This window comes from Lepisma saccharinum, chromosome 1 (assembly GCF_977018435.1).
Source record: "Lepisma saccharinum chromosome 1, izLepSacc3.1, whole genome shotgun sequence".
Classification (NCBI taxonomy): Eukaryota; Metazoa; Arthropoda; class Insecta; order Zygentoma; family Lepismatidae; genus Lepisma; species Lepisma saccharinum.
The window spans coordinates 156,736,375-156,762,749 of NC_139229.1; the positions used below are offsets into that span (position 1 = coordinate 156,736,375).

General features: G+C 38.0%; 1 protein-coding gene across 2 annotated transcripts in view; it reads left to right on the forward strand.

Annotated features, from left to right (window-relative positions):
* LOC146002924 (lachesin-like) overlaps positions 1-26,375 on the forward strand; it is a 397,885-nt gene that overhangs the window by 298,555 nt on the left and 72,955 nt on the right. For both annotated transcript variants that reach the window (XM_083141087.1, XM_083141081.1), the window contains exon 5: positions 3,884-4,076. In XM_083141087.1, the coding sequence (XP_082997213.1) occupies positions 3,884-4,076 (193 nt within the window). The remainder of the gene's footprint in view (positions 1-3,883; positions 4,077-26,375) is intronic.

Here is a 26,375-nt window from a genome sequence, read left to right on the forward strand (position 1 = left end):
CTCTGGTACTTCTTCAGCAAAGTAACTGCAACTCTGGTACTTCTTCAGCAAAGTAACTGCAACTCTGGTACTTCTCCAGCAAAGTAACTGCAACTCTGGTACTTCTTCAGCAAAGTAACTGCAACTCTGGTACTTCTTCAGCAAAGTATAACTGCAACTCTTATTGCTATTTCAGCAGGTATGAAACACACTGCTACTTTATCAGTAAAGTAACTGAAAAATTATGTTACTTTCAAATAGTAATTTTCTGAAGACTGAGAGGTAATTCAACAACATGGTAATTAGCTTCTTAAAAAGTCCACTGGATAATGCTTGTTAGCTGCACCACAACTAGTGTTGTCTACTGAAGTCTTTTAATAGATTATTCTTCAGAACAATCATTCAACAAACCTTCAGGCTGCAGTGGTGGTGATTGACAGTTCTCGGTTGGATGCGCCCCTTTTATGGAATCCAGGAGAACCCGAAAATTTCCTTCTGTTCCCGGCCTTTCCATTACGTTAATGTTCTCCAGAGGGAGTGAGAGACGGGGGAGGGGGCTTCCAGCTCTTAAGAGTGCGTCTCCACAATCTCTTTATTTCTCGCCTTTCCATTCCAGGGCTGGAGGCATGATCGTCCTCTGGAACCGGAGCCGCTTCATTTGTAACACACTCACTGTGGCCCGGCACCATTTCACGGTCGGCGATCATGATGAAAAGATGGCGGATATCGAATCCCTGTGCCTTTTCTGTCGTTAGTCTCAGCCAGCAACTTTTGCTGGGACTGGAGAGGGAGAGGACGGGGGTGGGGCGGGTTGGAGGGTGGAAGAAAGAACTCCAGAATTCTCAACGAATTTTCGACCACAATTTGGAAATGGTCTCTCCTAACCTCCCAGACCTTTCTCCTTGCCGGAGTTGGCTTCGAAATTCTCCTCAATTGGTATCACGTGCCGGGAAGAGAATAGGGTTTTAAGTGACGCATGCTGTGTTGGCTTCTATTTTTCTATTCTTCGTCACGGATGGTTACCAACCCCCCCTACTTTTTGTAGCTTAATCCCTTCTACTTTCTCGCGTCAACCGTTTCGATCCCGCGCCAAAATTCAAGTTTCAATATAGGTGCCGAAGTTTATGTACACACCGAAATGGCACGTGGCACGCCACTTGAAAACAGACGCCAAGATCCAGATGTAACCTTTCACACCTCAGTGACGTGGGAATGTGTTAGTTCGGAGTTCACTGGGTTGAATGTCTATCACAATTACTTGGATTTCCCTCTCACACTATTAAGATCTCGCCTGATGAATGTGAGAGGTGAGCTTATGGTTAAACGGATAAATTAGTTTATGTCATGTACTCACTAGCATTGTTTAGTTACAGCAGAAACGTAGAACCACGAGCGAGTATCATAACGGAGATATTGCAATGAGCTAATCATCATAATCATTGTAAACTTTACAAAGTTCATTTTCTCTAATGCACCTTCATTGAGACTACCTTTAACTAACATGTAACGAACCTGAGAGTTTAAGGTTTTATATTTGTAAGACGTTAAGATTTTTTAAATGTTTGTTACTTCAAATAATGTGCAAGTTGTCACAGACAACTATAGTTAGATTGATACAGTTCTGTTTGGAACTTGTATATATGTTTATAAATACGTCATAATCTGTTCGTGTTGACGTCACTTTCTCATCTCAGCAGAGGAAGTGAACCCACCTGAATGTTTTTCACCTGACGACACTCAGTTAGAAAACAGGTGAAGGTGAGAAATCAACAGAAACGTGGTAACTGTTAATGGAATGCCCGAATAGTGTAATTGGTAATTATTTTCGTTTCATTCTGGCTATACTCGGAAATAATAATTAAATACAGAAACTTTCGTGTATTTACGTTTGTCTTGTCCAACGTTAATTCTATATGTAAGTGTGTTTAGTGATTGTGATGTGATTTAATATGATATTGAATTGTTCCTCTTCAGGCAGAAACGTAAGCAAATCTGTACCTTGCTTGTAAGTCCACATACGATAGGAAATATACTGTGAGTCACATAATTATTCGGACAGATAAGATTTCTGAATATTTACTGACGTAGTCGTGATATAATACGATGATAAATGTTTAATATTTATTTAACAAACAAAACACAATATGAGCACACTGTTAATTATCTTCAATTATGTTTAATATAATATATTAGTAAAATATTTTCATTAAACAAAACAAACATTTTTTGTGGGTTAAACAAAATTATTCGGACACATGGAAGGAGAAACAGGAAAACACGCTTGAAAAGCAACGAACAAAAATGTCAGTTTCTGGTAGGCATCCCTTTCATTTTTAACACCTCGAATAAACGATTTGGCATACTTTCTACCAATTTTCTGGTGTACACTGGCGATATGTTGGCCCATTCATGTTGAAGTCTCTCCTTGATGTCTGCCTTCGAGGTTATAGGTGTTTTCCTCACTTCTTTTTCCAACTTACACCAGAGGTGCTAAATGACGTTCAAGTCTGTAGACTGCGGTGGAGGATGGAGCACTTTTGGGCAGTTGTACAATAAACATTCTTGTACTATGCGGGAAGTGTGCTTCGGGTCATTATCTTGATAAAACAAAGTTACAAAGAATGCCCATCATTTCAGCACTAGTCTTTAGATTTGACTTCAGAATGTCAAGGTTACGGTACCTGTCCATTGTCTGTTCGATGAAAGCCAATTTACCAACGCCTTGGGCCGACATACAGCCCCAAACCATTATGTAACCACCCCCGTGCTTCACTGTTGCTTACAAAGTTTTCCCTCGGAGCTCCTCATTTGGTTTACGCCACACTGTTGCCCTCCCATCTGACCCACAAATATTGAATTTACTCTCGTCAGTGAAAATTACCCGATTCCACCATGTCTGATTCTTTCCTAAGTGTTCCTTTGAGAACACCAGTCTTTTTGTCCTGTTTGGCTTACTTACAAATGGCTTTCTCCTGGCTACACGGCCATGATAGTTTGCCCTTCTGAGCACTCTTCGTATAGTTTCAGGATGACTATGCTTTCCTCACTCCTCAGCTACCTCAGCACGCACCATTGGAGCACTCATTTTTTTAAAAAAAAAAAAAAATCCTCACGATTACTGTCTCTTTTCTGGGGGAAAGAATTCTTGGTCTCCCTGTATGACCGTGGGACTCGATCCTGTCTTCCTCTTTAAATCGCTTAATAATATCTGCAACTGTACTTTTTTTCATTTTCAACATTGAGGCAATTGCACGGTAAGTGTTACCTTAGCGTGGTGCCGTATCACTAACTTACGTTGTTCAAATGAACTTTCCTTTCCTCTTCGCCCCATTTCTACATAGAAAATGTTCTTATATCACAACTTTGTTAACCAAAACGCGATCGTAATTGCTATAGAAACCTACAGGAAACCAGATTAAATATATATGAACAGAGTATCAATCAATAAGTAAATCGAAATTGTTACTGTATCGCAAACTTACGTTAACATTTACTATGTGTCCGAATAATTTTGTGTCACTATTTTTGCAACGGTAGGGATTCATCCTTCGTTATATTGTTGTTGATGTTCGGTTTTTAACTTTTTATCGTCCAATTTTGTGCTAAACATGACATTTTTTAAACGAAAATCAACTTCAACGCTGTACACAGATTTCACTCCCTTCCCGCTCTTAAACGTTAGAAATTTACTTTGGGTCCGAATAATTATGTGACTCACTGTAAGTGATTATAAAACTGCGTTTAACTTCGAATACTGTGTTGTGTTTCTTTTCTACCACAAGCCCTGATGATTTGCAAATATTCTCATGTTCCCGACTAAAGGAGTAGCGGACTAACTTTGTGACGACTGGTGTACAACCGAGGGGACGTTGCAAACATTAAGACCATTTTCTTGCTTTTCCAGATGGGCAACCTGGAAGTGGTCGTCCCGCCCGACATCTTGAGCGAGGAGTCCTCGGATGACCAGATGGCGAGGGAGGGGGGCAGCGTCCGACTCAGATGCAAAGCCACAGGGCTGCCCGAACCTCGGGTCTACTGGAGGAGGGAGGACGGCAACGAGATCGTATTGCGAGAAGAAAATCAAGCGACTAAGAGAGGTAAGAGAAAGAAATATTTTCACTTTTACGCTACTCAATTCTACTTTATAAGTTTATACATGCATATACACCGTTTGATAGGTAGTCATGGATTGACTACCCATCTATCGTTGGTAAAAACTCAAATTCCCATAGAACACTGTACGAGTTATTCTGAAGATACTTCACCACAAACCGCACACACAAAACTAGCAAGTGGCAGTTCAACCACAATCTGCACACACTGAAGTAAGTGACAATTCAACACAATCTGCACACATCAAAGTGACAAGTGGCAATCCGACAGAAACTGCCCACACCTTGAGAAGCTACTTTCCATTCCAGTTTAGAAAAGCGTTCCCCAGGCATGCACAATAAAAAAACAAAGCTGAAACGACAAACGGTACAGAAACAATTTGGAGCTGCTTTTGCTTTGTAAATACTCCACGAGTACTAAACAGAAACTGGTAAATCTAACTGACTAATCTGGCGAACTCGTATTGTAGTACATAAACCTGAATATGTTAGGTCAGCTAGTATATCAAATACTGTATATCTTTGTAACTGCAATGATTACTGATTGTATGAACAAACAAATCGAAAAGTCTACTAAAAATAATAATAATGGGAATTCGCTAATATATATATATATATATATATATATATATATATATATATATATATATATATATATATACATACATATATAAAGTTCCCGAATTTCATATTTGCAGCTCTTGTTGTTTAAGAAATATCGAAAGCTACACATTTTGTTTTTTTAATGTCGTATGATAACACTACTTATTCGATCTTTTAATCCACCTCGTATCATAGTTTCTCTATCAGTTTTCGAGTAATCGAATCGTCTGTCGAATGTACAGGGTAAAGTGGGTAATTTGAATACGTTTACGAGAAAATTTTGATGTTGTACAGAGCATTCAAATGAGCACATAAATGGTACACTATTAAGGCACATAATCTGATATATATCACTAAAGTGAATGATAATTCTGAGGCCGAAATAAGGTTATCTGATTAACTCGCCAAATTGCAAATGGAGAAGTTATGTGGTGATAATTGGATACTATTGATGGGCGCTATTGATAGCAATGAATGCAGTGGTTCTTTTTACAATCCAGAAGAATATATTATTATTTCGATAAGTGTGTGGGATTACCATGGAGAGGATACTCGGTAGTGATAGACGCAAATTATAAAGAAAAGGGAACCAAGTTTATAGTCTGTGTGGGTTACCATGACTATATGATTTTGTTATCATAAATGAGTCGTCTCGCTTCCCATTGCTTATACTTATTTGATGATAAATAAAAGTCATTAGGTACAACACCGAACCATGACAACACTGGTATAATTGTGTAAAACGTACACATACCGTATCACAATAATAACGTATTCATGTACTATACATTTACTCCATGTTCCTACTATACATACAACAAAATCGTGTAGTCATGGTAACCCACACAGACTATAAACTTGGTTAACTTTTCTTTATAATGTTCATCTATTAGGAAGCTTGCCCAGAAATTCGAAGCAAGAACCAACAGTATTTTGTTGATACCACCTGCTCTCGCCTTAGAAAGACCTTCAGGTTTCCTCAAACTCAAACCACACTCTGTAAAAACCAAAGACACCAGTCGTTCTCAACCATTTCATTCTTTGTCCAAGAGCCTAGTATCTCGAGGTTGCATTTCAAAACATAAGAACACCCCTGGGTTCGAATTCCGGCCTGGGCATAGGTGTTCTTTGTGAGTGTTCCTTCATCAGTTTTGTCATATAATCACTCATCCTCATCTTCGCGATTTGCGCAAAGTGGCAGAAAAGCGAAGTAAAATAAATCAAATCATTCAATCAATCAAAACACGTAAGAATATGCTGATATATACAATTATTTCTGAAGCAGGTCAAGTCCACAGTATTCTAAATACTTAGCATGATCAGGGAACGCTTTCTCAATGACAGATATGAAAACAGGCGAATGGTCTAACCACAGATAAACGTAAACGTATAATACGCTTATCTGTGGACTAACGGTGCCATATCTTGTAAGCTACTCAGTTCATTTCTTCTTACTTCTACAAGTATTTTCGTGTACAAGGTTGTATATTGTACTTCAAATAGTCGACTTACTGCCAGCTAATAACAGATGCTCCTCTACTACAGATAACACTGACCGGCTAATGGCTTGTTCATCCATGCAAATCCGTAAGGAAAATATTGTCAGTAATTGTGAAAGATGAAAATAAATAATAAATTATTATCCGTATAGCCCTACATCGAAATACATGTAAAAAGCCAGGACGTAGTTCGTGGAAAATACTGCAGATAGTGCCTCCACACAGTATCGCCATCAAAAGCATACTAACGATGCACCCACAGGTTAAACCAATGCTGTGCCAGTATAAAATGCCATTTAGAGCTTAGGTTCACTGACTAAAATATTTGATGTTACGTATAGTTGGACTGCTTTGTACTCGCCTTCTGTATAAAAATCTCGTGTTATTTCTTTCGGGATAGCAGAATTTATGCAGAACTAACGACAAACACAAAATACCCCATCCTTAGGGACAATATGGTAAAGTTGACGTGTTTTCGGTTCTGTGTGAAGATTCAAATACAATAATTCACATCGTTGCTACATGAATACTAGCAGAAGCTAGCGAAGGAAAACACGTACTCGAGTAAAACTGCACTTACAGATGTACTGTAGCTTGTTACAAATCTGAAAGTTGCTGAATATTAATGAAGGAAAGACAAGCGGCGGTGGGATTGTGCTGAGAAGTTGAAGTTTTCCCCGATGTGTTTCTTGGGGTTCACGCTAGAAACAGCGTAAAGAAAGGGGCGGGGGAAGGAAAGAAACATTGCCCTAAAAACTGGTATCTGCAACAATCGAGTGCAGATTAAATAGACACAGCAGTTTGCAGAAGGAAGAGTTTTAAGTACATCTTCTGAGTCCGAGCGTATTAAGGGGGCCAGCGGAAATCAATAAAGGGTGGGAGGTGACGGGAATGCCGGGAGAAAGGAGGGAGAGCCGGAGAAAACCTTATTTGCTTTGTCTTTCGGTCAAATATTTCTCCTTATACTCCCTCCCCGCCTCTCCTTCTCTGGTCGGGGTATTGGATCTTTCGGAGGAGAAGGGGTGACAGATCTGGGTCCAATGCTGGCCATTTGTTGCTTGTCGGGAGAGTTATAAAGACGCGTGGGCGGGGTTGCCATTCCGAGGGCTGCTATTGCGGCACAAGAAACGAAATTCCACTCGAAATTAACTTTGGCTGTCGTTTTTCGAGGAGACAAGCCTTCTTTTCTTTCGCTGATATATATTTCTTAAAAGAAACTTGCAGATTTGGAGATCCGCTTAGTTCTAAAACCGAGGCTACAGTGTTGAGTGCAATTGTTAGCTTCATTTCAGTAAGTGTTCTTATGTTGTAACACCTTAAAGTGTATTTTCAAAAAAACTTATTACAGTTATATTAACATTATGTATTATTTTTCTTTGTCTTGTGTTACATATTCACTAAGTTATAAAAAATTTACTTAATTCAAGCTTGAAGTACTATGGCATATAAATGCAGTTTTACATCATTATTTTTTATGCTTGTGCAACAAAACATCTGCCAAATAGAGATATTTCACTTGTAAGTATTGTGATTTCACTCTACAGTAGACTTACTTTTACAAAACTTGTCTATTTAGTTATTTTTACAATTACGGATAAAGAAGTCAATACTCTTTGCTCAGAACAGTAATTTACAATGAACATCTGAAGAAATATGTACTGTATTACCATCTACCGCCAAAAATAATAAACAAATAATAAATTTTGGAATTGTAACAAATTACCGAATTATTTATATTGGAAAAATACCAAACCTTTCAATATACACGCTATTAAAGCAGGGAACAAAACAATTATTTTAACTGAAATAGGTTGATTTCACTAACTTTTCATGAGGGAGGAAACTTCCTAGTTCCAGAGAGGCAAAATATTTCGTGCATTAGCAACTGATAACAGAGGCTATTCATAGATGGCGCTGTATTAACAGTTACATAAGTTCTTAGAATTTCAAAATTGTTTCCCAGTATCAAGCCTAGAGAAAACTGTTTATTTCGTTTATAATAACATAAATTATATAATGTTCATGGATATAAATATTATGACTATTACAGGTTATTGTAAGGAAAACGTACACAATTTCGAAGAAAGTAGCATATTTATGTTAATTAATTACATTTATGGTATGGGCGACTTGTTTCTAACTTCGAATAAATTATATTATTAAACATAGCTGATCTAAACTTACTATTCTTGAGGAAACAGCAAGGTTCAAGAAAATTCCCTTTGCTCCCGCAAAGGATTACTAGGTACTTGAGCTTGCTTTGTGCTGATGGCTTCCCGGAGAAGGGGGTTTTCCACGAAAAGTTTATTAAAGTAAATAGTTTTTTCTTACTGGGACCGGTATTTGTTTCTTTTCATTAAGAGTAAGTATATTATCAAATAGGAAATATATTGCAAAAACGTGAGGTAAACACGTTCATTTATTTCTCTTAACTTCGACATGGCTGATTCCTATTGTCGTTAGTTTGTGTGGGTTAGTTATTTACTAAAATAGATGTCGTTAACCTATTTATCGTCGTTAAAAGTTCTATCGGGTTAACGAGCAGTTAAGTTCTGGAAATTATTCTCCAGAATCTATGAAGTTGGAACCTTCAGCTTAACTCACCTGGTGGATACATAAGGTAATCACATGACTATTAGCCGCCAGGGCAGGGCTATTCCATGCTTGTCTTCATGACCTTAGGTTATGTGGAGCTGGGACTTCATCGAGTTTGATTGTTTTTTGATTAATTGCGACGATGGGGATGGATGGTGATATGATGAGATGGATGCAGGGACAGTCACAAATACATATGGACGACACAACACAATTCCTGGCTGCAGTGCCAGGTGCCAAAGCCTCGTTAATCTGCAAAAATCCGGCCCAGGTTGTACTAAGTGGAACAGAGGTTGACATTTGGGTGTCTCCTAAAGGATCATCCCTTACACTTCAGACTTAACAGCAAGCGGAACAAGAAGGTATAGGTACCATGCAAACATTCATCTGGAAATATTGATTTTTTAAAAAAGTCTTCGGCCAATATAACTATCACCGGCTTTACAATTAAGAGTGTTACCGAAGGAGGTAATTGTTGACAATAAAAATACCTTCTTTATCATTACTCTCCGGCAGATGATTGCATTTGTGTTACGAAGGTACCTAACAGCTCTGCTAATGTGACACCCCAGACTCATTAGAGGTCCGTATAGCGACAATAACAATCAGATGCTAGAGAAAACTTGCAAGTAATATTGGTATTCCATGGTGGGTGGTTATTTTATTTGATTGATTGATTATTTTACGTCCCTTCTTGTGTCACTTTTGGCTAATTTGAGAAGATGGGAATGAGCGATGATATGATGAAATTCATGAATGACACTCACAAACATCCATGCTCAGGCCAGGTTTCGAACCCGGGATCCCTGGTATTTAATTTGACTAACGCATATACAGTATATATGTAGGTTTTTAATTAAGTGCACATGCACTATATAAGTAGGTTAAACGCATCGCACAGGAAGTGACCGAACCAAAGGTTTCATCTTCAACATGATCATCTCTCCCCCTCCAAACTTTCACAGCATGTTTGATTTGATTGATTGATTTAGTTTATTTTACTTCGCGTTTTTTGTGCCTCTTGGCTAATTTGCGAAGATGGGGATGAGTGATGAAATTATGAAATTGATGAATGGACATTCACAAACAACCAAGCCCGACCGGGATTCGAACCCGGGACCCTTGGCGTCGCAGCGCGATGTGCTAACCACTTGGCCACAGGGTCGGGCTTTTCACAGCATGTAAAAGAAACGAAGACTTCAATTTTTCTTGGAAGCATTTTACTCTTTAGGAAGATATCACACCAATGTGAAAAGCGACATGTGGCAAACTACAACGACAAGCGATAATTGACATGAGTATTTTACATGGAACTGACAGGTACAAATTACCCAGGTCCGCTCCAGGCTGTAAAAAATAATTCGCTGCTCATGGGCGACCAAATAAAAGATGGAGGTGACACGATGCGTACACAATTGAAAAAATAGCCCAGTCCGACACGCAAGTGACATGTACAGAGTGTCAATTCCATACGAAAGGGTGAATTTATTTATGCAGGTTCGTTACCAAGATGCAGGTATCACTTGCCACTTCTGTCTGAAAACTCCGATGTCTAGTTCCGATGCACGAGTCCTCTAAGTTGGCGTTTTCTATCCTGTAATGTAGTAATTCGGGGCAGATATAAGGTTACCACTTCCAGTTATATTTTCAGTCGGGGATTACAATTTATTTCAATACGGTAGGATCAGGCTGTATAACCAGTTAATGCAACAGGTTCTCTGGCGTGTAAATAGAAGAAAACATTACAAAACCCTTCTTTTTATTATTATTTATCTTAATAGGGTTACATTTAAGCCGTACAATATTTAATTTAGTTCATTATTGATACAATGAAGCTAAGAAGGTGAAGAGGTTAAACTGTACGGTATTTTCCTGCTAGCGTGTCTACAGGCATGATAATGTTACCACAGCGACTAAACTAAAGAGTCACATGATTAATCACATGAATTTATGCATAGTATAAAAATTGTCGAGGCTCGTAGTTTCAAGACAAGGCCACGACGAACAAAACATTGCAAAAAATTGTTCGTCATGTTAACCTCTTATTGTGAAATTTGTCAATGCTGTACAGCAACATCATGCATATGTTGTGTGTGTTCTTTTTGTCGATATCTCTCCCCTTCTTTTTGCGTGCGTTTATGTGTTACCATATCTACGAGTACATCTCCCTGTATACTGTCTGTATCCTCTTTCTGTAGTTGAGTCTGCATTATTCTTATTTTACGTGACTTTTGTGGCGACGATGAGAATGAAGAATTAATGGATTGTTAATGAAGACACACCCACAAATGAGTCCCAGGCTAAGACGAACCTAACCCGAAAACGTTCGTTGGCGAGATCGTGAATCAAGCACGAGGTCGGAAAGTTTGGCGCGTCTATTTTCTTGAATTTCCCTGAGAGAGGAGACCTATTGTAAACGAGTAGTAGTACTTGTGCTATTACCAGCTCGATAAAGGAAGAGCTCTTCTCTAGCAGAATTTTCTACACTTAAAACTAGCTCAACATGCATATATGAGCTTTTTGCTCTAGTGTGGAACCCCATCTAATCCAAGATTTTTGTAAAAAAGCCCTCATGGATTCCATGAGAAAGGAAGAGCCCCTCAGATTGATGTGCCTATACTTACAAAAAGGCACTTCTGTGAGATTGTTGTCCATAATCCTGTCAAAAATTGATATTTTTTGGCCATACCAGAAATTAAGCTAAACCCATACCTACCCATACATATTTACTTCAGGTTTAAGTTCAATTGGATACCAGGTTCAATCTAATATTAAAACAATATAATTCTTCTAGAATTGCTCTGTGAAAAAACCCTTGGGAAATTCTTGTAAAAAACAAATTCCCGTGAAAAATATGCCCCCTCGGAATTTTCTGTGAAAAAACCCTCGGGAAATTCTTGTAAAAAACAAATTTCACGGGAATTTCTTGGCTGATGCAATTTTGTTTGCACGCAAAGCTTCAATACTCAGAAATTGCATCAGCCGGGAAATTCCCGTGAAATTAGGGTATATAAAGAGATTTTGCATTACATCAGCCATTATTGTGAGAGTGGCTGAGGAGAACAGATGTGTTTTTACAGTGCTCCTCATACTTACAGGCCTGTTTGATTTAATATTCATATTAAATACAATATTTTGCCTGATATTTGTTACATCTAGCTTATTTGTTGTTATTTAGGGTCAGGCCTATATCTGTTACAGCTTGTTATACAAAAATCAATACATAACACTCAGTGCTGGGTCATTGCCATTCAAGATATGCATGTTCGTGCAGGCATTTGTGCTAGGTCAGTGTGAATCAATATTTATTCTCTTTTTCCACTTGTGGGCTATTGGCCTTACAACCTGTCATAAGATAAGCATAAAGATTAGATTTAAAAACCCAGGAAATTTTATATAAATACCAAAGCGAGAAATATTAACACACACACACACACACACACACACACACACACATATACAGTACAGTGCTGAACCCAATTGATATTTTTTATTCAGTATAAAGTTTTGAATTGAAACCCAGGAAATATATATAATAAACAACAACAAAAATGCCGAATCAAAAATATTGTGACCAATGCAATAAGAATATATTTAGCTCTAATTGGGCCAGACACCAAAAAATTTGTAACCCCGGCAAATACAGAACTCCCACAAAAATATGCCCCAAATGCAATAGAAAATATAGCATGGAATATTTCACATATAAACATAAAGATACTTGCTCTGCACAGTCATCAACATTGCCCCCATCTACATCTGGTCTCAAAAGGAAGCATGAAGCACCTCTTAATGCCAGAGCAGCAAAGCAGCCACGCTATGAACCTATCCATAGCAGTTTTAATGCTCAACTTAGGGATTATCGGTTTGTATCAGAGCCAAGATGTGGTATTCAGAATTTCTTGAACAGTGTAAATCCTGATCTGCGGGCAATTCTAAATGCACAAATTGGCTCTTATAAGCTCTCTCTCAAATTGTTTGTGCAATATAAGAAGCCAAACGGCACAAAATTTACACAGCCCCACATAACAGAAACTGTACCTGTATATTCAAATGCAAATTCAGACACAATAATAAGCAGGTTGATAGATCAATTGAACATTAAACACTCTGAATTTGAGGCAAGAGAGTCTGGATGGAGCCTATGCGGCTTTCCGCACAAGTTATATGTTAATATTTCTGAATTCAGCCCATTACAAGGTTCCACATATTTGCCATTACCTATCAATATTAAAAACAAACAAGCCGTGGTTAATATTGAAAATAATGATGAGAAATGCTTTTTGTGGTGTATTTTAGCTGCTTTGTATCCGGTTTCAAGAAATTCTCAGAGAATAAGTTATTACAAACAACATGAACATGATTTTGACGATGCAATGGAGGGTTTAGAATATCCAATGTCTGTTCAGCATATTGATAAATTTGAAAAAAAAGCCAGGGATATGAATGGCAAACAATTATCTATTAATGTATATATTTGTTCCACTGGCCGTGACAATTGCTTGATAGATCCTCTCAGAATTAGTACATTTGTTGATGATTCTGCTATTCCGATTAATCTGCTCTTAATTGAAGGGGATGGCACAAATCATTACACTCTGATACATAATCTTGAAGCTTTAGTCAGAACACAACTAGACAAATCTAATAGAATATTCAGAATATGCGGAAGATGTTTAACTGTACATGGTGGTAGAAAAACAGTAAATGGGGTTTGTAAAGTGAGTGCAGAAATTGCCAAAAACAAGTTAATTGAGCATCTGAAATACTGTAAAAATCATAAACCTGTTCATATGGTGATGCCTAATCCAAGTGAAAATTGCAAATTCAAAAAGTTTGAAGCCTTGTTGGAACACCCAGCATATATAGTCTGTGATTTTGAATCAAACCTCAAACCTCTTGCATTTTGTAGCCCAGATCCTGAAGAATCTTCAATTACACCATACCAGCTACATGAACCTTCCAGCTTTTGTTATGTGGTTGTACAGGATGGTGTTGTTACCAAAGAATATTCATACATGGGACCAGATGCCATCAAAATATTTGCACATAAAATAGAAAATGAGTGCCGTGACATAGCATCTAACATCTTATTAAAATCAAAACCCATGTTGCCTTTAACAGAGAAACAGATTGAAGATTTCAACAATGCAGAAAAATGCTCGCTATGTGATTCTGAATTTTCAGATACAAATATCAAGGTGAAACACCATTCTCATACAGATGGTAAATTCTTAATGGCCCTGTGTAATAGCTGTAATATTAAGATCAAGAGACCAAAATTTATCCCCATATTTTGTCATGGAGCATCCAATTATGATTTCCATCATCTGATCAGATATGAGGGGTTTGAGAAGCAGAATTTAAATATTTTAGCTGAAAATGATGAGAAATATATATCTATTAGCAAAACAATTAAAGTTAATGGTGTTCCTATTCACATGAGATTTCTTGATTCTTACAGAATTTTATCTGCTAGCCTGGCCACACTGGCCACTCAATTATCTGATGATCAATTCAAAATCACACGTGCATTGTTTCCAAATCAGGACCTGAAATTAATTAGGCGAAAGGGTGTATATCCATATGACTATGTTATAGATTTTTCTAAATTTGATGAGTGTTCCCTGCCACCACAACATGAGTTTTACAGCAAAATCAGAGGATCTGGAATCAGTGATGATGATTATCACCATGCCCAATTGGTGTGGAACAATTTAAAATGCCGGACATTTGGTGATTATCACATGGCATATTTGAAACTTGATGTGACCATCTTAGCAGATATAATGCAGACATTCAGAAAATCTTCTATGCAAAATTATGGACTGGACCCAGTGTATTTTTACAGTGCCCCGGGCCTAGCATGGGCTGCAATGTTTTTAAACACCAAAAAGCCATTGGATCTGATCCAAGATCAAGATATGTACCTGTTTATGGAGCAAGGTATAAGAGGGGGGATGGTGCAATGTTCTCAGAGATATGCCAGAGCAAATAACAAATATATGCCTGATTATGATCCAGAATTGCAATCAAATTATATAACATATGTGGATGCAAACAGCCTCTATGGTCACGCTATGATGCAAAAACTGCCATATGCAGGGATTGAATGGGTCGAAGATTTCAATATTGAAGATCTTCAGAACTATGATGACAGTAATTATGGCCTCTTCTTAGAGGTTGATCTGATATTTCCAGATTATTTACATAACAAATTTTCTGATCTGCCCCCAATTCCCGAGGTTCAGTGCTCACCTGGCTCTAAACAGAAGAAGCTCATGATGACACTGGAGTCAAAACAGGGCTATGTCATACATTACAAGTACCTCCAGTTCCTGATGAAACATGGTGTCCAAGTGACCAAAGTTGGAAAAGTTTTGAGGTTCAGGCACTCAGAATGGTTGAAACCATACATTGATACAAACACGGAGCTTCGAACATCTGCAAAGAGCCAATTTGATAAGAGCTTGTTTAAATTGATGGTTAATTCTGTATATGGCAAAACAATTGAAAATGTCAGAAAACATACCGATGTTAAAATAATTACTGACCCCAGCCTGAGCAAAAAATTGGTTGCAAAGCCCAACTTCAATTACAGAAGAATTTATAATGAAGATATGGCACTTTTCAACATGAAAAAAACAAGGATTAAGTTTGATAAACCTATTTATGTAGGGGCTGCAATATTGGAATTGTCCAAATTACATATGTTAACATTGTATTATGATGTGTTCAAACCTTTTTATGGTGATAGAGTAAAACTGATATACATGGACACGGATAGTTTTATTCTTGATATTCGAACAGAAGATGTTTATCAAGATATGGCACAGCCTGAATTGTTTCAATATTTTGATACCAGTGAATTGCCAGGCCATTTGAATATTCAACCCCACAACAAAAAGGTGCCCGGCAAGTTAAAAGATGAGACACTTGGTGATGTTATTGTGGAATTTGCTGGGTTAAGTGCCAAGACGTACAGTTTTAAAACATGTAATGCTGTTGTCAAAAAAGCCAAGGGTATTGGCAAAGTAGCTGTGGAAAAAGAGCTCCAATTTGAAGATTATAAAAATTGCATCAAATCCCAGAGTTCAATCAGAACATCAGAACCCAGAATTCAGAGTGAAGATCACTTATTGACTTCAAATGTTGTAAAAAAAGTGGCTCTGGACCCACATGATGATAAGAGATGCATTTTATCATGCGGCATACATACTTTACCATGGGGTCATTGTGATTTGAAAAATGGGAATCAATGCCCAAGCACAGAGCATGATTTGAAATAAATAAACATGCCTATGAACTTATTTGGGTTTAAAAAACAAGGTATTATGGACCTGCCAACCCCACAACCCTCTTCTGATATGCTGTCTAAACTGAGTGGGTTGTTAATTATTCATCTGAACAGCATACTTACAGATGTTGATGATGAAACAGGCAAAATATTGTACATATTTAACAATAATTTAAATCATTACCAATTACCTGTAGGTGGGCAATTGCAATTTATTACAACCCCTGAGGGTGATGTTAAAATTTCAGTAGGGAGAAATATTTATAGAATTAAGCACTCAAACATGGTTTCTGGCACTGTTTATACTGTTTCTGCTGGTGACTGCTTATATATTGAGGTCCCTGGATCTTATGACAAGCTTATACCTTTTTTTTATAGAATTAAGAATCAGATACTCTATAATAAATAACTACTAAACAAAATGCCTAATGATATTTTTGGCCATACAAGACATGAAGATCACAGTGATGAGATTTTGATGCTTGATGTCAGAGTCAAGAAATTAAGAAGTGATTTACAAGCTTTAAAAACCACACTCAATGCCAGTCTTCAATTAGAAATTACAAATTTACAATCACAATGCATGGACCCTCTTCTTAAAATTGATTCTGAACTTAAATTATTGCTTCAGAAATATACTGACCTCGCTACATTGGATAATTTTCAAAGTTTAGAAGAAGCTGTAGCAGCTCTTCAAGCCAAATTTAAGACCCAGGCCACCAATTCTGAGCAATTGAAACAGCAATTGGAAGAGCAGATAAATAATGTCCAGACACAGCTCCAAACAATTGTCAAAAGCATAAAATCACAAGAAGATTTTGATCTAGTGATTTCCACTCTAAAAGAACAGATTCAATCACTCCAAATACCTAATCTGGACCCTCTGAACAATGCCATAGCTGAGGTTAAAGAAAAAATTGAGACACTTGAAAATTTTATGAACAATTTGCCATCTTCTGATGCTTTGAATGCAATAACTCGGAGTGTAGCAAATATTAAGCTGCAACTTGAAACATATGAAGATTTTGGAAAAATTCAAAGTTCCATAACCCATCTTGAAGGTACAATAGCAGCAGTGCAAAGTGATTTGGCAAATGTACTAGAATCCAGATTGCCTGGGATTGTAGATACCCTCATCAGTGTCCAGCAACAAATCACAAAGCTTGAAAACCTCAACACTGAATCTGAACTATCTCATTTTCATCACTTGATCGATGATATCCAAACAAAACTTGAAATTTTACAACAATCCACACCCTCTCAGGCAGATATAGCCCTGCTCCAAAATGCTATGCAAAATGTGGCTGATGCTTCTGAATTACACAATGTGAAATTGGCACTTGAATTTTTGCAAAATACAGTATCAAATCTTCCTACATCACAGGAACTTAAAAATATTAAGAGGGCAGTGAATAGGATATTGAAATCAGAAGATATCAAGAATATCCAGGCAGAGATCAAACATCTCACTCAGACAGTGACCACTCTTCCAACCAATCAACATATTAATAAACTGCATGCCCTGTTTGAGGATATCAGAAGACAGGTCCATGATCTTACAGCTCAAAATTCAAAATTGGCAGTTGTTGAAAATTTGCAACAAATTGTAGCTAATATCAAGCAACAGCTAGGAACCATGGAATCCAATCAAGCAAATGCTCTGTCTGTTTTTGCCACCCAGCTACAAGAAATTGTGCAACAATACAAGAAACTTGCTGTGGACATAAGAATCAAGCCTGGGCACGATGAGATTGTTAGGACTATCAATGAGCACCTTGAATCTGTAACAAGCAGATTGCTCACAGCAGAAAAAGAAATAACAGGCATAATCGAGAATCCAAAACATTCAGTAATTCTTGAATTGTACAGCATCCCCAACAAAGAATATGATTCTCCATTTACACCAGGTGGCAAAATATATATGTTGTCCCCTGCACAATTTTATTACCAGTTTTTTGTTGGGGGCACATTGAGACCAATCAAGATCAAATATTGGCTTCAGCCACAGGCACACCACTACCCCACCTTATCAATAACAAATGCTAACAACAAAGTGAAAATCACCAGTGTAGAATTGGAGGATTTTACAGATCCCAATACATTGGAAACAGCCTATACTGAAGATGATGGCACTCTGGAATTTAAAATACAGATAGGGGACAAATTATATTTAGAAAATCCTGCAGTTTCAGCTGCTGAACACCCCATAGTTGCAATATTCTTGTTTACATATTATGTCTAGAAAAATTATTGTTGATGAATTACACAGACAAGCCAGACATAATTTTAAGAGACTGCCAGTAGTCACAAAGGGCATAGATGATTTATGGCAAAGCGACTTGATTGAAATGGCAAGTGGGCAGTTGAAAAACTTAGACAAAATCAACAAGGGCTACAAGTATCTACTCACTGTAATAGACACATTTTCAAAATTTGCCTGGGCTGTGCCACTCAAATCCAAGACTGGGGCATGTGTTACAGAAGCCATCAGAACAATCATCAATCAGAGTGGAAGATCCCCGCGCTATTTGCAAACAGATAATGGCAAAGAATTTTATAATTCTGTGTTTCAACAATTTATTAAAAGCCAGGCAATAAAACATTATTCGAGTTACAGTGATCTCAAAGCCTCAATTGTAGAGAGATTCAACAGAACCTTAAAAAATCTTATGTATAAACAATTCACACTTCAAGGTAATTATAAATGGATTAATATTCTTCCAGAACTTCTACATAAATATAACAACTCGGTCCATTCCACAATCAACATGAAACCCTCTGAAGTAATAAGCTCATCTGATGAGCAAAAATTGATCAGCACTGTTTATTATCCTAGATACCAGCCAACAACAAGAAAGGCCAAATACAGGGTAGGGGATCAAGTAAGAATTAGTAAATATAAGCACTTATTCAAGAGAGGCTTTACAAGAAACTGGAGCACTGAATTATTTACAGTGGTTCAAGTTAAACCCGGGACCCTTAACACATATATAATAAAAGATCACCGAGGAGAAATTCTCAAAGGCAGGTTCTATGAACAAGAGCTCAGCAAAACTAAACAGCCTGACACATATCTCATAGAAAAAATCATCCGCAGAAAAGGCAACAAGTTACTTGTCAAATGGCTGGGTCATCCGGAAAACAGCTGGATCGATGCAAACAAAGTGATAATATGAACACCTGGGATGTTATAAAAAGGCTGCCAGAACCTGAACAGCAGAATAAGAGAAATGGGAACTTGTTACCTGATAATATTAGGTGTCTTATTGTTGGGCCATCTGCTTGTGGTAAAACTACACTATTAGTTGATAATTTTTTATTGGCACCCAACTGGTTAGACTGGAAAAACAGGCACTTGTATATCTTCTCTAAGAGCTTGGAACAATTAAAATATCAGCAGCTGATGAAGCTATATGATGGATTGGATATTGCCACTTTTGAACCAGATGTTAAGCCACTTGATGAATGTCTCGATAATTCTGTTGTTGTGTTTGATGATATTATATTGGATAATCAAAACAAGGTTAGGAATTTCTTTACACAGGGCCGGCACAAAAACATTGATTGCTTCTACCTGGCACAGACTTTTTCAAAAATACCCAAGCAGTTAATCCGGGACAACAGCAATTTTATATGCGTGTTTCATCAAGACCATACCAACCTCAAACACATACATGATGAATATGTAGGTGGGGACTTGAGCTACAATGATTTTTCCAAATTTTGCAGCAAGTGCTGGAACCAGGACAGTTATGGGTTTGTCACAATTGATATGACAAGAACACCTAATACTGGCAAATACAGAAATAAAATCAACAATTTTCTAGACGTTGAAACATTTTCTAGACGTTGAGACGTATATAAATAAACATGAAAAGGCCAATAATTGATGATCTTAAATTAAGAGATTATCTTGTAAAAAGATTTAAGGGATGGAAATCAGAGAACCGAGGAATTTATGAAAAACACAAACAAACAGAACAGCCTGTAATTGATGCTATTAATAATTTAGGTAAGAATATCAAAACTGTTACAGAGCAGAATCAAAATTTGCTCACAGAGCTTGTACCTGTAGCTGCTAGGAACATATTAGATTATCCATTCACCCCACTTTCCAGTATTCATACACCTAGTCCTCTTGCTCCTAGAAGAATTGAGGCTAGTCAGGATCCTATTGAATTGGGTCTTCTTGCTCAAAAATATTTAACAACACCTAAAGACAATAAAGATGAGGTGTTTGGCTTATATGCTGACACAGAGCTTGATGGCAGCATCATTCATAGAATTGGCAATTTCAGAGTAACATTTATGGGAGATGATATAATTGTATATTCAGAATCTCGTCTCGGAGAAAAAGGTGCTTTTGTTAAGTACACCGGAACACCTGGATTGTGGGAACTGATGACTAGGAAAAGGCCTGGCAGCTATACAGATCAGGATTATGAGGATTACAAAGAAATATTAATAAAATCAGATGCTCTATACCAGAACAATGATCCCACACAAAAAAGAGTGAAGTCGAGCAGTGGGGCAAAATACAATAATTTAATCAAGCCCATATGGTCACAGATCAAGACTGGCAGTGGAATCAAACAATACAACACCCTGCCTAAAGAATTTGTGTGGGTTGATGATGTCAGGAAACTTGTAGATAGGTTATTGGTGATAGCTGGGGAAGAAAATGCTGGGAACAACAATTTTTACAATGAAAAGGTTGGAATTATGGACATGATAAGCACAAAATTGTCTAATTTTATAGTGAATGACACTAAGGGGATTGGATATCTTATAAAAATTATTAATACTCTACCACCTACATTTTGGAATATTTCTGAGGGTCGGGGCCTTGTTAATGACATTATAAACAAACTGCCATTTGAACTACACATTCCAGGCTATCAGTATTGTGGTCCCGGTACAAAATTGGATCATAGATTAAACAGAGGGGATCCTGGTGTTAATCCTTTAGATGCTGCTTGTAGAGACCATGATATTGCATACAACACACATTCTGATCTTGACAAGAGACATGTTGCAGACAAGAAATTAGAAGAGGCTGCATTTGGTAGATTTGTAAGCAAAGATGCATCTTTGAGTGAAAAAATAGCAGCATTGGGGACCACCATAGCTATGAGCACCAAACAAAAACTGGGGTGGGGGTTGTAAATATGTATATAATAAACCTACAATGAAGGCCAAGGGTGTTATGTATCAAGTACCTTATGCAGGTCTCAAATCTCTTAAAACTATTGACAGTCTTTTGACCAAGAAGCAGCGCAAGAAAAAAAATTCTTGTATTGCAAAGGGACATGGTATGAAATTGTTACTTAGTACCCCCCAATTAAAAAAATTACAGCAATCAAGAAAAAAATCACATGTGGGGGGATTCATATTTACCATCCCTGCCATCTTAGCTGCTCTCGGGGCTGTTGGGAGCTTGGCTGGGGGTTCAGCCGCCATAGCAAAAACAGTAATAGATGCCAAGAAAAATAGGGCAGAATTAGATGAGCAGAGGCGCCATAACCTGGCAATGGAGAAAAAAGGCAAAGGTGTTAAAAGAGCCATGAATAAGTTTAAAAAAAACAAGAGCCGCTTACAAACCAAGATATTGAAGCTTTAATCAAGCCATTGGGCATCAAACATTTTAGAGGTGTGTACATGTCTGATTCTCTACCAGAACAACCACTCAACAAAGAGTGTGGCATTGTTAATTTGGATGAGTACAAAAATCAAGGCACTCACTGGATCTGTTATCTTAAATATTTAAAAAACGAGGCATTTGTGTTTGATTCATTTGGAGGTGTTCCACCTGAAAATTTAATAAAATATCTAAATTCACCTAATCTTTATTACAATAATGCCCGTGTTCAAAACTTCAAAGATGTTAATTGTGGACATTTGTGTTTATCAGTTCTTAGATATATGTCTCAAATAAATAAACCATCAATTGAAGATTTTCAAAAAGCCTTGTGGTATCTAAAACATCATGGGGGTATTTCATCTCACCAGCCAAAATTCAATATTGAAACTTAAATTGCATGATGACATAGTGTATCCCAAAACAATAGCTCTCAGAGCATTTTATGGCATGTACCTGATCCCCAATATTACACACCACAACAACACAATTGCAGTAGGGGATGAAAAAATTGTCATCACTCCAGGGCAATATAATCTATCCACTCTAAATGCTCAATTACCCAGAGGTGTAGTGTTAAGTCAAAATTCTGTCACTCACAGAGTAGAAATTGTATCTGCTTCAGAAACAGTGGATCTGGGTACGATAGGAGAGCTATTAGGATTTGAGAACAACACAAAACTTGAACCAGGCATCAAACACACTGCTATGAATATACCTAAATTCTTGGCCATAGAAACTCTGAATATTCACTGCAATGTGGCTGAGGGTATGATCACCAAATCAAATGGCATAGGCACTCACAAACAAACAGGGATCATTGCAACATTCAAACCTAATTCTGAATTCATGGAGCCCATCATCTACAATCCATCACCAACATTATATTTTCCTGTGTGTCATAACAGAATAGATTATATTGAATTGATGGTCACTAATGAAAAAGAAGAATTAGTTGATTTTGCTGGAGCCACAACAACTGCTATCATAGAGATTAATATTTAAATAAAAATACATACAATGGAAAATATTGAGAGTTATGAGCTACAATCATTCCCTCCAAACAGGAGGACATTTGCAAATTTAAATCAACCCAACACAGAGATTGAGGTTGATCTTGATGTAGGGGATGGATTTATACACCCCCACAGAGCAGATCTATACATCAAATTTGATGTTGTAAAGCTCGATGGAACAGCTTATCCGGCAAATTCAAATATAAGACTTGTAGACAATTTTGTGCCACATCTATTCTCTGAAATTGAGATCAGAAAACATGGTGTTGTTATAAACAGAGTGGATTATCCCGGCATTACCTCCACAGCTTTGGCCACACTGAAATTATCCAAAACCGAGGCTTCATACTACAAAATAGGAGGATTCGAGGCTGGTGATAAGATATTATCTAAGAACCACACAGTGCTGTTCCCCATGCGCCTATTGCCAGGATTCTTCTCAGATTACAAAGAAATTATGTGGAAGGGTGGGTTAAGAATCACATTTAGAAGAGCTGCAAATGATAACAATGCTTTGATGAGGTACAGTACAATAAACCCCACAGGAGAAGCTCTGCCCAATACCCTACCAGATGCAGGCAAATGCATTATTCAGACCATGGAGCTAAGAATCCCTGTTGTTGAGTATGAAGCCAGTTATGGTCTTAAATACAAAGCTGATATAATAAAAAATCCACAAATTCCTCTGCAATTTTATACATATCAATGCGTACAGAAGCCCGCATCTGGTACATATTATGAGTTTGATGCTACAAACTCATTCTCCAGCATACAATTTGACATGCCTGATTTTGTGGTAGTACTGTTTCAGACTGGGAGACACAATAATCAGGAAAAAAATTCAAGTAAATTTGATAACTGCAACATCAAGAACATATATCTTAAAAATGGCAGAAATGAGGTCTTTCCTAGAGAAAATTACAATTTAGACATGTCCAAGGATGACTTCCTGAAATTATATGAAGCTTTTTCTTCCTTCAAGCGTGTCACTACAGGCAATACTGACATGTACTACACACCAGATGAATTCAAGACACAGAGACCCATGTTTGTAATTAACACTTCAAAAAGAAAACAGGTTGTGGTGAATGACAGAACAAATATTAAAATTATCTGTGAATTCCACGAGGCTTTACCTGATGACACCATATGTAGTGTTATTCTCATAGGAGAAAAATCATATGTTTATGATGTAAGAAATGAGAGAGTCACAGAGCAATTCTAGAGGGTCTCTGCATATTGCATTGTTTTTAATATTGGATTGAGGCTGGGGTCCAATTAAACTTAAATTGGAAGTAAATACGTGTGTGTATGGGTGTGTATGTGTGTGTGTGTGGCCTAGTTTTAGGTATGGCCAAAAAAAATATCAAGAGGGGCATATTTTTGACAGGATTATGGACAACAATCTCACAGAAGTGCCTTTTTGTAAGTATAGGCACATCAATCTGAGGGGCTCTTCCTTTCTCATGGAATCCATGAGGGCTTTTTTACAAAAATCTTGGATTAGATGGGGTTCCACACTAGAGCAAAAAGCTCATATATGCATGTTGAGCTAGTTTTAAGTGTAGACAATTCTGCTAGAGAAGAGCTCTTCCTTTATCGAGCTGGTAATAGCACAAGTACTACTACTTAAACGGTAGGCGCGGTACTGCACAGGCCAGAACGGCATCACCAATCTGATTTGAAGGAAATCAAACGGGAGTAATCCACGAGCACCCAATTCGATTCTGTACGAACATGAGCAACGTTCTCAATGCCTCCTTGAAATTTAACACCGTCAGTGGGCGTTCGTCCCGATCCACCTAGATCGTGCAAATAAGGTTTCGCTTTTACTGTACACACTTTTGTCTTTGTGTGAGAAAATGAGCAGTAAACGTACCAATTTCTCTATGACGCCTCCGATTCAAGACTACCCTACCCTCTCCTCTTCACAAACATAGTATGCATCATAGTCGTTCGCAGCTGCTGTTTGATCCGTTACCGGGCCGACCGTTAATAATGGATAATCTGTTGTTCGCAGCTGCTGTTTGGTCCGTTACCGGGCCGACCGTTAACAATGGATATATCTGTTCGCAACTGCTCTTTGATCCGTTACCGGGCCGACCGACAATGGATATATCTGTTCGTAGCTGCTGTTTTGTCCGTTACCGGGCCGACCGTTAACAATGGATAAATCTGTTCACAGCTGCTGTTTGGTCCGTTACCGGGACGACCGTTAACAATGGATATATCTGTTCGCAGTTGCTGTTTGGTCCGTTACCGGGACGACCGTTAACAATGGATATTAACTAACTTTTTCATTAGAAGTAGTTGTTATATTACTATTTTGTGGTTTGAGAGACCATTACTTACTTTTCAGTCATCTAATGATTCTTGTATAATTTTATTAATTAATCTGTTCGCAGCTGCTGTTTGGTCCGTTTTCGAACCGACCGTTAACAATGGATATATCTGCTCGCAGCTGCTCTTTGGTCCCGTTACCGGGCCGACCGTTAACAATGGATATATCTGTTTGCAGCTGTTGTTTGGTCCGTTACCGGGCCGACCGTTAACAACGAATATCGTGCTTGGCACGGTTAGCCCGCTGCTGCGGAGTGTCTAGTGGAACGGAACCTGTTCAACCTGTTTCAACGAAACCTGATAATTCCTGTATAGATAGGTGGTGACTCCTTCTTGATGCCGTCAGAAACTTAATTGATTTCGTTTATTTCACTTTGCTTTTCTCCACATTTGGTTAATCGCGTATATGAGGATTAAACTGATGAAGGACCACTCAGAAAGAACACACATGGCCAGGCCGGAATTCGAACCCGGAACTCATGGCATCGTTGCGCACTATACTTACCACTCCGCTACAGAGGTCTGCTCATGTCACTTTGTATTTAACCTATTCGAGGGGTATGGTGCGGTTCACACCCAGCTTTCACCAAACGCCAAACTAAATGTTAAAGAGTTCTTAATCTGGCCCTTCTAACCTACCAAGTCCTAACCTACAATTTCCCTTCGGTTTAATAATACATATATGTGAAATATGATGAGTGTACTACATAAGTAACTTTCTCCCTCCATCAAGCAACGGTATTTATTACAGATACTGCCCCAATATTTCACTTGGTTTACTGAGGAAAACAATAAAATATCTTGCCGCAGAAGAAGAAATAAGTTTTCGAGCATAAATACAAGAACGTAACGATTTACCACTGTAATGAGCTAAACGCCACACGACATGCCTGGTTACCTTTTAAAGAAAACTATGAATCAAGTACAGCTGACTTTAATGCCATCTATCGGCACATTGATCATAATCCCTTCACCTTACACGAAAGTTGCCAAGGGAACCCAAGAGAGTCCCTTCCCCAACAATCTGCTCAGTAGATCGCGGGAAATCTCTGGGTAGCGGTTTCTACGCCACTTTTGTCGTGTCGGTTCTCACGGAGCGGGAAACAGGAGAAGAGAGAGAAAGAGGAGGGAGGCTGGAATGTGTACCAAAGATAAGTAAGAGAGTTCTCCATTCCTTAGGCGGCATCTCCAGCGCTCTCTGAATGGCAATGGGACTAATCTTATCTTTGGAGTTCCTCCCTCGTCTCCGTTCCGACGCTAGACAAAAGGGCCGCCCTAAACTTGAGGCATACGCGG